This window comes from Tinamus guttatus, unplaced genomic scaffold (assembly GCF_059628265.1).
Source record: "Tinamus guttatus ecotype Peru unplaced genomic scaffold, ASM5962826v1 Tinamus_guttatus_pri_ptg000284l, whole genome shotgun sequence".
Taxonomy (NCBI): domain Eukaryota; kingdom Metazoa; phylum Chordata; class Aves; order Tinamiformes; family Tinamidae; genus Tinamus; species Tinamus guttatus.
Window position 1 is genome coordinate 411,926 of NW_028288818.1, and position 11,958 is coordinate 423,883.

Consider the following 11,958-nt stretch of genomic DNA (forward strand, 5'->3'; position numbering starts at 1 on the left):
ACAGAGCTGGGAATTTAACAAGCCAGAAAAGCTTGATTTCTGGCTTTCTCTACCTCCTCTGCCTTAGGGTGAAGTTAATCTCCAACTTGCGCCACTACTACTGTCTAGAGGCAGTCACAGCTCTTCCACCACATCCTTTTTCGCTCGCTCTTGCTGCTCCACTTCATAGCACTAGCCCTCAACCCTGGCACTTTTCCTTCTTCACCTCTTTCTGCCCAGCCTTTATTTGAAGGCAACAGCTGGTGTGTAAACCTGCAGGGTCAGCTCAGCCCAGTGAAACCCAGCACTGGGTGAGGGGCTTTGGAGCTGCAAGCACAGGGAGGGGAACACAAACCTCCCACTCGCCCAACAGCATTGCAAGAGCTGGGGCCTGTGTGGTGGAGGAAGGCTCGACCGAATGGCAGCACCAAGTCCCAAGAAAGACCTCCAGGAGCTTCCCGTGGTGCTGCTGAATGGCACATCTGTTAGCATGAGGCAAATGGATGGAAATAATGTCCATGCCCATCTCCCTTTTGTGCATCTGGAGGGTCTATGCATTCGGCACACCCCAAATTTCTCTGCTGGGAATAACTGCCCTCAGCAAAGCTAGCGCTGGGTATGCGTTCCGGAGCAATCTCTATTCCAGGGCACTGATTCGGCAGCATTTCTGGGCTGTCTGCATGCAGTAATTGCTGGGTGCTGCACACTCTGGGTTTCGCTCTGTGTTGCACCCTTGTCCCATGAGGCAGACAGCACATGGGAGGAAGGTTTCCGGGTGGCAGAGGTGCTACTGTCTCACCTGTGCTGATGTAACTCACCCCTCCATGCTTGCAAAACCAGCCTCTGAAAAACCCGTCCTATGGCTTGCAGGGCAAGGAAGGAGGAATCCCAGCAAGGGAGACAAGAGAAAGGAGACAAGTGTTTTTTCTTTTGTTTTTTTTTTCTTTTTTTTTCTCCTTTTTTTTTTTCTTTTTTTTTTTTCCCCATATAATGTTTTTTTTTTTCCCCATATATTGTTATCTGAGGGGTTATGGACAAACTGTTTCATGTGGCACCTCTCAAGATGAATCACCCAAATGATTTGCCCCTGGATTTGCCTCCTCAGCCAAGTCTGCAGCAGCACTGGAACCAGACTGTGGATACTCCTCCGCAGTGTGGGGATGTGCAAGAGGTTACAGAGCCTAGCAGCTTGCATAGGGACCACTGGGTTGTGTGCAAGCAAAGGGCGCTTGAGGGAATGGACATGTGGAGACTTAGTTTCCAGCCTAGTTCCCTGGATCACATGTACACTGCCCATTTTCACTCCAATCAGCTTGTCACACCTTTTACCTCATCTAGAGACTAAGCAGGTAGGAGGAAGTAACGTCTAAGAGACTCAGTGAAACCTCCCATCAAGGGTGTGTACAAGCAAGGTGGATGGAGAGGGAGTATTTGCATTTACCTTATCAACGCCTGAATATAAATAGGCTGGAAAATGTGAGAGTTTCTCAATTCCTAGGTGGAGGTGTACGAAGAACAGATATCAGAGTGGATGATGGCCGCTTTCTGCTTCATGCTGCAGTTTCTCTTCCTTGGGTCTACAATCGTCTCAGCATATTTGCAGACAGAAACATGCACTTTGCTCCTGGATGCAGTAGAAGGCAATTTCTCCATATCTGTGATACCTAACACGTATGAGGCAAACACAACCTATGAAGGTAAGCTGGCTTTACTTCAGTTTCCGAATTTGCACACTGCACAGCAATATGTCTCTCCTGGTCCTGCCCTAGCTGATCTCGTCAGTCTTGGACAGAGATGCTTTTCAGCTATAAGGCTTAATATGCATTGAAAGTGTTTTTATTTCAGGCAGGTGATAGGTAAATGGCACTAGTTGTTATCTCTTGTTCCTTTTTCATGTTTGCATCTACAGGGTCAGTCCCAAATTCCTTTCTCTTTCTAGGATGCCTTTCTTCCTACTAATCATTTTGCAGTATAAACAGTATAGTAGGTTTTTAATGAGCTTGAAAACACACAGCCTTTGAAGGAAAGATTGTATGGATCCATCTCTTTTCCCTTCCCCAAGAATCTGCCCTTCTCAGAGGGGACCATTAAGGCTACAAAGGTGAAGAGGTGAGTTTGAGAGTGGCATACCCAGTGACAGCCCTAGAAAAAACCTTTAATATTACAAAGAGCTTGGCTCCAGAGGTATGGCAGCCTGACTCTCTTTCCAGAATGCTACAACAGATCTCCCTTTGCCTTAAGGGTCAGCAAAACCTAAAGGTTGAAAAAAGCGGGGAAGAGAGATGTCCTGATCCCTTCCCACCAGAGGCAAGGTAACGCGCTGAACTCAGCTGGCATTTCACCTCAAGGAGTGTCCACAGCAGCTGGATGGATTTGTTCACTGTTGCTATTACTTCAAGCTGGGTACTGGGTCACAGCAGCTTCCATAGCTGTTGCAGGTGCTGGCTGGTTTCAGGATCGGGAGATGCGGATCTGCCCCAAAGCAGGCTGAGAGCCTGGAGGTGACCAAGCTCTGGGGAGATGCAGTTGGCAGCTGCTGGCTCCTGGCAAGGGACTGCAGGACTTTGGCTTCCTGTTGAAGGCTTCTGGTGCTCGCAGATCCCACAGAAAGCACGGGACAAGGGCAAACACTCCACTGGCTTAAAACCCTGAAGGCACCAGGTCTGCAGATAGCTGCCTGACAGGACAAGCAACTCACTTTGTCTCACTTGCTCTCTTTCCAGTTACAGTAAGTGACAGCAGAAGCCACACTGACAAAAATGTGAGTGCTGTTTTACTGCAAGCCTTATCCTCCAATGCTTCTGTGGGAGAATGGAAGGACACGGATACGGGAAACTGCAATAACATTTCTACAGCAGTAGTAAATGCCATTAACACAACAGCAAATTGGACATCCCCAAGCAATGATAGCCTTTCTGTGAATATAAGGTAACACCATACTCCTTAAATATTCAGTAGGGACAGTAGTTGCCTGTGTAGGCTATGGCAATACCCAGAATCAGGAGTCTTGCTCTAGGGCAGGAGCTGAAGCACCCCCCTTTTGCCTGCTCCAGATTTTCATTTGCCAAAATGAAGGAAATGTTTTCTGCGAAATTGGGTCCAGAGATAACTTCTTAAATAATTTGATAGCTTTAAAATTTTGCTCACATTAGTAGAAATTTAGATTAGCTCCATGGAAATCAAGGGATTGACACCCCTCTTGTTTCCATTAACACTAATGGAGTTGCCTCAGTGGGAAGTGTTTGCCAAAAGAAACCATAGCCATTAGCCTGATTGGTCTTATCTGCAGGAAGGAAGAAGGCAATGGTTCGTTACAATAGCGATTCTAGCTATAAGGAACAGATGGTCACAGCAAAGTGCCACCCCATAGCAAAACATTCCTATCTCATCACTGAGCAGGGCAGAAAAGAAGCTAACAGCATGGGGACTAGCTCCCTCAAGCCACAAGTGTTTTAGGTGCTGGGGGGAAGTGCTCTATGGTTGGAGGGCAATACTAGTGACTCAGAATGACTTCAAAGTTCTTGTCCCTTTATCTGCTCTTAACATCCCCTTTATGTCGCTCCATGGGGTGGGGTTTATATAAGACATGTAGCTTCTCCCCTTTGATTTTTGTTTTCCCTCTTCCTTGCCTCCTTCCACAGGGTGTATATCCTCTTTTCTGATGACTCCACCGAGGTCAACAACGTGACTCTGAACGAAAAAGGTAATGAGCTTCAGTTGGGCATACTGACCACTTACAGTGGTGCTGCTCCGTTAATTTCAATAGATATGTATAGGCATCCCACTCCTGTACCATGTGTCTGATCCCACATTTCTGGAAGGGCGAGTTAAATGTGGTCTCTTACAGTAGGCCTATGGCACAGCTGTTTCTCTCCCTTTCTAACACACCCTGGGGGTCTCTTTCTGTTTCAGTGGCAACCACACCCACCGCATCCACAGCACCATCCAGCACCACTCCCAGCTCCGTCTCTGCCGTTCAGAGCAGCACCGTCTTCTTAGCCATCGTGCAAGTGGTGCTGCTCTTTTTCACAAGCAAACTGCTGTCCTAGGAGCCGGGGAGAGGAGACAACCCGGCTGTGCTGCACCTTTCCTCCTCACCTTCAGCACGTGTGGGAGGGTGGGTGGCCGATCTACTCAGGAAAACTATTTTCTTCATGTGTTAGGATGATGAATGCTCATCTACATTAAATTATTGAGGTCTGCTTGACCACAGAGCTGATCCATCCCTTATTCCCCTTGGCCAGGGCCAGCATACTTGGCAAGATGAAAGATTTCCTAGCAAGTCAGAGCTCACTCTGTTCAGAGCAGCTAGAAAAGCACAGCACCGCTGAGAGCAGGTCCCCGACAGCCAAGGGCACCGCATGAGCCATTTCCTCATCTGGAGTTCTGTGAAGCACGAAGGAAGCACGAAAACACCGGCGAGAGGGCAAGGTCCTCCTCTCGTCTGGGTACCGCCGTCTGCTGAGAAGCTCAAGAAGTCTGCTCTCAACCGTGTGGCCTGGGACCCATGCTCACAGCGGCCACCACGCGCAGTCACCCATGGTGTATTAACCAAAACTAGAGGAAGAATTGGGAAAGGGGGAGAAGGGGAAAATTATGTTGTTGTTATTGCTGTTTTTTGTTTTTAAATTCAACTGACTGAGCCAAGTTAAAACCTCCAGGGAATGCACAGAAGAAATAGATGAGCCCTCATCAACCATCCTCAAGACAGACCAGAGATCCTGCTGGCTGGGCAGTTTCCCTAAAAGACCCAGACCTTTCATATTGCTCTTTTGTCCAGCATCATCTCTTTTTTTGCTATTTCTCTGGATGGCCTGTAAGGTTTATCTGCTCTTCTCCTGGCTTTCTGGAATGGGCAAGAGGGTATTTTTTATTATATTAAATCAATACATGATTTTGCATTAGAGTAAGATTTGATGGGCCCCTGAATATCTTGATTTTGTTATATTTGTTTATATTTTTATATGGACAACGTATATTTGGGAATTTTCAAGCTTCTGAAAGATAGTTTTTTCTTGAGCTGATCTGAATAAATTAAGGAATGCAAGTGGCTCTTGAACCTAATGCTATTTCCTGGCTTGGCTGAATCAGGTGAAGTTCAAATGACTCTGAGGACTCTGAAATATTTGGCTTTTACTCCCACAGAGAGGGGTATAAAGACACAAAAAAGAAGTGACAAGCCAGGAGGGCATCCCTTCCACCAGCCTTCTGGCAGTTGCAGGACACTGAACCCGAGCTCATACTGGTATTTTGAGGGCTACAGATCAGAGATCCGGCTTCTAGCCTGGGGCAAGCAGTGGTCCAGCCAGCCTGGGGCCTCAGCTACAGCTGAGGATCACCTGCCTTTCAAAGCTTGCAGGAACAACAGGAAGCTTTAAATAAAAGCTGTCTGGGCACAGATGTGCCCACCAGCCTTGGCTGGGAACCACCCAGTGTGCAAATAAACCCTCTGACTTTGCACTCGGAGACTGCTCCCTCCTAAGGGTGTCTCTCACCTTCATCTCACCACACACAAACTCCTTTGCCCCCACAGGGCAAAGGGAGGAAACAAGAGAAACACAGAGCGGAGCTATCAGTGCTAGGTGCTATTGGTGCTTATCAAAAGTGTCATTATGTCCTTCAGGCACTGGAACAACCTGGACTGGACAGTCCCTCCCCTTACGTAGCAGTATAGGGCTATGCAGCAACAGCCAAAGGACAGCACCCACAATCAAGGCCATGCTGCCCTCAAAGGATGCCTGCTTACCCATTTGTTTGCTGGCTTTTATGGCACAGAAACACGCTCCCCGCTCCTCTGCACCCACCCAGCCAGCAACAGAAGTAATTAACTAAGGAGCATCTTACTCGGAAGTACTAAATTATGCACAGTCACGACCAACTTCCCTCTTGAAGCGGGCTCTACCCTTATGCCTAACATGGGGTCTCCAAGACCTAGGTCCATCCTCCTTCACCTTCCCCTCTTTAGCCACTCTCTGGCTGAAACGGATGCTGGTTACTCCCTCTGCTCATGAGTGCTCCAGCTCTTCTGCTAAAGACAATTTTATGAGCTCTGTGGGGAATTCACAGCAACCTCTGTGTAAAGAGCACACGAGCAAGAAAACATCCACCCAATCTTGCTGAGGGACACACTATCTCGAGGTCTATCTCATCTGTCTTTGTTGTTTTCCAGCAGCGCTTTCAAGCAATAAAATAGCCCAATAACCTGGTTGGCATACACTACTCACAAAAAAAAAAAAAAAAAAAAAAAAAAAAGTTGCAAGCAGCTTTATTGCTACCCTGTTTGCTCTCACTTCCCAGAAGCTGCTACCACCAGGCTGTAAGAGCAAATGGTGGGGAAATCACAGGTGAATAAGGATTACAAGCACCAAGCCAAGCCAGGCATCAGACAAGAGCGCAGAAGTAGTAGCAGAGAGGTCTGAGGACCCCAGGAGCTGATACTGCTCCATAGATCCCAAAGAGGGGAATGGGAATGCACCTGTGAAAAAGCTGCTTCTGTGACTCACATGGCCCGTTGCATCCCTGTGATTCCTGCAAGGTGTGCCAGAGGAGGAAAGAGCCTCTGAGGCCCTCCCCATCAGCCTCGTGGTGTTCCTGGGCCACATGGACATGGTGCTGTGCCCAAAGGAAGCTCCATTCAGCAAGTGCTGAGCAAGAGCAGAGCAGGGGCTGCCTCAGCTTCCCCAGATAAACACCCAGAAGGAGGGTCCTATGGAAAAGCAAGAAGGGAAGGGAGCCACTTAACACACAGCAGCAGCAGCTGCTCCAGGAAGAGCAGGGCCAGCTGAGCTCCAATCACCAAAGAGAGAAAGGTGCCTGGTGACCCAAAGAGGGAAATGAAACCTTGCTTCTGGCCTGCTTCTTGCTCTCCAATCTCTGGCAGTCCCATGGGCAGTCCAGAAGTCATTTGTTTATAGGTTTGTTTTTTTTTTTTCTGCAAGGGAATGTTGTTATTCATGATAGAGGACTGCAGACACAAATAGCAATTATTTTCCTTTGTAGCATTCAATGAAATGTACAGAGCAAAATGCCCTTGCGGGGCTCACAGCTATCAGTCAGAAGGCCCATCCAGGGCAGCAGGCACGCTGTACACAGCTCTGAAACAGCAGCACAACTCCCCTGCTCCCGCTTCCTAAAGCTGGCTTATGTCTTCCCGCACTTAATGTTTTCTTCTGGACTTAAGACAGATATGCAAATACACATCCTTGCTAGAGATACCTTAAGGGTGGTGTCTATTGTCCCCAGGTTTCTCTTTAAAGCAGATTTGAAACTGCACATTCTACAGCCCCCTGTGATGACCCTGTCCTCTCCCATCACACCACATGGAAAGACCAAGAGATCACCTTGGTGTGCTGGTGTCTCTTGGTGTGCTGTGAATGACACCAAAAAGAGAGCCAGCATTGCTTCAGTTTGCTGGTCCTAATGCATGAGCAAAGCAAGGCTCTCCTTTGAGTTGGAGGTAATGTCCCGAGAGACTGCAACATTACCTGGCCCTGCCAGCAGGACACATGCTGGTGTCTTCGTTCCTTGACCCTGCTAGCAAACACAGAACCGCTTGACCAGAAAATCTGTATTGGGATGTCAAGTTTTGCACAGAAGTTGTGGCTGCAGCAGGAACGTGTGGCAGAGCCCATCTGGGCACCAGAGCTGTGCAGACACACACAAGTGACAAGTGAGTTATCGGATTTAGCCCTTTTCCCTAGAAAATATGGCGTGAGGTGCACTGCTCCGGCCTAGGAGGTCCCCATAGTGGCCAGGACCCATGGGGGCAGCCAGCCTGGCTGCTGGATGCTGGGCTCCCTTCTGCAGCCTCTAGGCCACCCAGGAGCCAAAACCTGGGGACAACAATCAACCCCTGCAGACCCTGTGACACTGGGGGAAGATGCTGGTCCATCTCAGAAAGAATCCACAGAAGGCAGGAAATATTGACTGAGAGTCTGCTCGAGGGCCCAGAACAAACACAGGCAAACACTTCTGCCTTTGCACCTCACTCCCTGCACGGCACAGGGGCACCTTACTCTACAGAGTCAAAGTTCAGGCACCTGGTGAGGACTTCACTGTCCGCACTGGCAGAGCAGAGCCTCTCGGGACAGATGAGATGAGCCCAAAGCCTAATTTTTAGGGAGGCATGAAACCCTGAGTTAACCAGGAGTAGGAATCTGTTACTGAGAATTTTTAGTTTTAAACCATTTGTTAATGATTAACAGCGTGACCACACAAAATGACTACTGTGAGCAATAAAGTTCCATTAAAAACTTGCCCAACCTTCCCATTGGCTTCCTGTAGTGACTGCAGTTTAATAGCTGTTGTGATAGTCCACCGTGGCTTGCAGAAACCAGAATAGGCCCCGACTTCTTGGACTACAGATTTAACATCTTGTTGATGATTCTAAATTTAGATAAAGTGCTGATCAGAAAAAAAAAAATCCTTAAATTACATGACCTCCAAACCTCGCTGCTGCACAACATGAGGTAGCTTTAGCCTTAGGTCTCCTGTTGGCTGTACATGTACCTTTGCAGTGGAAATAACAGCAGTGTTTACTCTCTTAGCAGTCTATTGCAGATGGATATGGACAGTAGGAGAGAGTCATGTTGTATCTGCACATCTACAAAGAGCCATCTCTTGGCTCAGAGATGACTTCTATTGGGTCAGCATCGCTTTGTCCCTTGCCACATTCTCAGACATTTAAAATGACTTTCAGAGAGGCCACTGGGTTTTCCAACTGAGCATCTGAATAAACAAATCATATTCTCAGTACAGTACAAGTTTGCTTTCCCTCCCATCCTAATGACTCTCCTGTACATATGGACATCCACACCCACCCCTGTTAAATGAACAGTAAAGCTGCAAGGCAAAGCATGCAAACACCAGGAAGTACCAGAACCACAGCCTTCTTAAACACAAATCCCCTTCCCTTGTGCGTAAGTGAAAAGATCACACCCTCTTTCCCCCAAGCCCTGGCCTCACTTATTATACCTGGACAGATCACGCTCACTGGAAGTGAGCTCAAAATGCACCTTCTCCTCCTTACTTGCTCTTTCCTCTAGCACCGTTTTCCCCAGAGCCGCACGTTGTGCTCCTGCATGTGAGATCACTCTCCCCATTGCACACAGAGGGAAACAAACACCTGCTGCTAAGAAGAGTCACAGAGGGAGCAAACAGCCTCGTGAGCTTTGAAGCACAGTTTGCTGCATTAGATGACTGCCCACAGGAGGAGGGAAATGGCTTTGAAGGCCCCAAGATTCCTTCAAGACTTCTAACCTGTGTCCCTACAGACCCACATGCTAGACAGGGAGCCCAGGAAACAACGAGCAGTGGACAGCTAGACAGGAAAATGTTTGCAGGCAAATCAGCCCACCGGTTCGAGCTGAGGCTCTGGGCAGAGGCAGGAGTAGTCCATCTCCTGCAGTTCCTCAGCACCTCTTACTGGCAGCATGACCTCCTCCTCCAGAGCCCCCAGCTCCATTCCCACGCACTGGCCTGCCCCTGCTCAGGACAAGGCCAGGGGCAGCCCATAGCCTCAGTTCACCTCTTGTTCCCTGCCAGGGCCCTGCCAGTCCTGGGCAGCCAGCGGGGGCCGAGGTCCTCTGAAAGGTTCGCTGCATCCCTGCCACAGGGCATAGGCAGTGAGGAGCCGTGCTCCAGCAGCAAGCCGCAACTCAGGACTGCCGGTCGTCTAATACTGGAGGAGCAGGTCCTGGCTTGGGCTCCGTGTCCCACACGTAGCTCCTCATCAGCAACAATGCTTGGATTGTTTATTAACTCGGTCATTGTTGGGACTACAATGAACTATAAATAACAGCCTAGGGAGTGGTGTGTGAGACATGGCTCCAGAACTTGGCTCAGAAAAACCGCTGGTTTTCACATTGCTACTCCTTTTGTAATGGCATCCCTACACTCTGCCCTGTTTCATAATCTCAGACGTCATGGGAAAACAATCAATTCCCACTCCCTACACTGCAGAAAGCTGCGACTGAACCCAGAGTCCTCCTGCGGTCACTGTGTTCCAAGACCAGGACAGAAAGGACTTTTTCTCCTTGCAGCAAGGCCAAATGGGAAAATGTCCCCTAGGAACAATGAATACAAAAGGCGGGCTGTTGCTGAACAGCTTTGCTTTGAAAACGGGCAGGTCTCAGGCTCTGCTTTGCTTCTAGCTGGCAGTACCAAAGGGTCAGATTAGCTGAAGCACAACACGAGTGCAAATGCAGCAGCAGACACCAAGGTGGCCAGCTTCTCGCACAGGCTCCCCATTCACTCAGTCTCTGCGCTGACGCTACCACTCTTCTAAAGAACCTGTTTATTTCCCCTTCCACATGACAGGAAGGACTGAGCCCTGCTGAGCCTTCCAACTCCGTCCCTGCGAAGCACAGCACAGACAGCACATTCTGATCCTGCTGCCGTTGAAACTGGACTGCTTGGAATAAAGGCTCCAAGTACATCTGCAACGTGCAATACAGCTAGGAAGAGAAATGCCCCTGCTATTGCAGGGCTTCATCAGTGGAGGCAAAGAAAAGGAATTTGTGCTAGCCTGTATGGCTCAACGCCTATCTTTTGCTAGCAGTACCACTGAGCAATGCTCCACAGATGTACCCCTTTGTTTGTTTTTTGTCAACAATGCTAACAGCTGAATTAGACTTCTGATAAAGATAAAGCAGGATAAGTTTCAGTCTCTGTGAAGCCCTAATGTCACCAAACGTGTTGTGACTCATAAGCATCCAGCGTGCTCTCTGTCATTTATTGCAGCAAACCAGCATGACACACCACCCTGACAAATCACAGCCTAGCAGGAGCTGCAAAAGAGTTTTCCAGGGAAGCTTGAGAAACTCCTTGGCCAGCTCATACTGCAAAAAGCAGACTGGTGCCATTTCTGGAGTAAAGTAACATGGGAGGGAAGGAGTGTGTTCCCTTCATTTGATGTACTGAGCAACTCCCTACCAGGGACACTAGAATCAATCTGCATGCAATTATTCTCCAGCAGATTGTGTCTAAGAGGAAAGACACGAACAATGGAACCCCCATGCAGAGGTTTTGCTCTGCCAAAAAAAAAAAAAAAAAAAAAAGTCTGCGAGGAATACCCCTCAAATCCAGCTGTTTCTTAAACCCCTTTTAGCAGCTTACCCAGAAAATTTGAACCAAGATGGACCAAGGTAGGACAAAACACAAAGCCTATATAAAGCAGTGTCGTTTGAGAGAAAGCACTCACATATATTTATTGGAACTATAAATGCCCAATTGGTAGATATAGCACAGTATTTTTTCCTCAGCCTGTAGTGAAATCAAGGAGTTAATTATATGGCAAGATTCATTAAACCTTTTAAAATGCTGCTGTTTGCTATCTCTGTTCAGACACATAATTTCCTTGTAAAGCAGGAGAATTATCACACTGGATGTCACTTTTTTAATAACGCATATTGCTAGCTTCCTGATCATATCTCCTAATTACTCTGACTCCCCTTCAGGACTTTGCTCATGTGATAAAGAGAATAGCACACAGTACTATCTAGATGGAGAAATTGATCTTGTGACCCTAAAAACAGCAATGGCAGTTGTACGGATCTTCCCTAACTTGTTTTACATGCATTCTTCCTGCTCTTAGCTTTCATGGTATGCCTACAATTTCAGGAATCTTCAGCGTTATTTGATTAGTATTCATATAAACACATCTCCTGCTCTCAGCCCTTTGTAACAGTGTATACTAAACTAACAGTTTGGCATCACTAGACCTGCCAAGGACGCAGTTGGAAGCACCAATGACTGATTCATACCAAGTCCTCCTTCTGTCTACGAGACCTTTTTGGCATGGAGTTCTGATTATAAAAACCCTACATAGCCCCTGATCGTGGCAACAGAAGCACCACTTGACTGCTGCCTCCAGAAAGGAAAAATGTTTATTCTTCTTCCTACAGAACTCATTAACTTTTCCTTCAGAAAAACATACTTGACCTGGCTGCTTGTGTCTACAAACTTGTCATTCTCTACTCA

General features: G+C 47.8%; 1 protein-coding gene across 1 annotated transcript; it reads left to right on the forward strand.

Annotated features, from left to right (window-relative positions):
• Window positions 1-1,506: 1,506 nt before the first annotated feature.
• LOC148594208 (uncharacterized) lies at window positions 1,507-4,186 on the forward strand. The gene is made up of 4 exons (XM_088527387.1): window positions 1,507-1,676; window positions 2,703-2,907; window positions 3,621-3,682; window positions 3,892-4,186. The coding sequence occupies exons 1-4, from the start codon at window positions 1,511-1,513 to the stop codon at window positions 4,026-4,028; spliced, it is 570 nt and encodes a 189-aa protein (XP_088383513.1). The 5' UTR covers window positions 1,507-1,510; the 3' UTR covers window positions 4,029-4,186.
• The last annotated feature ends 7,772 nt before the right edge of the window (window positions 4,187-11,958 follow it).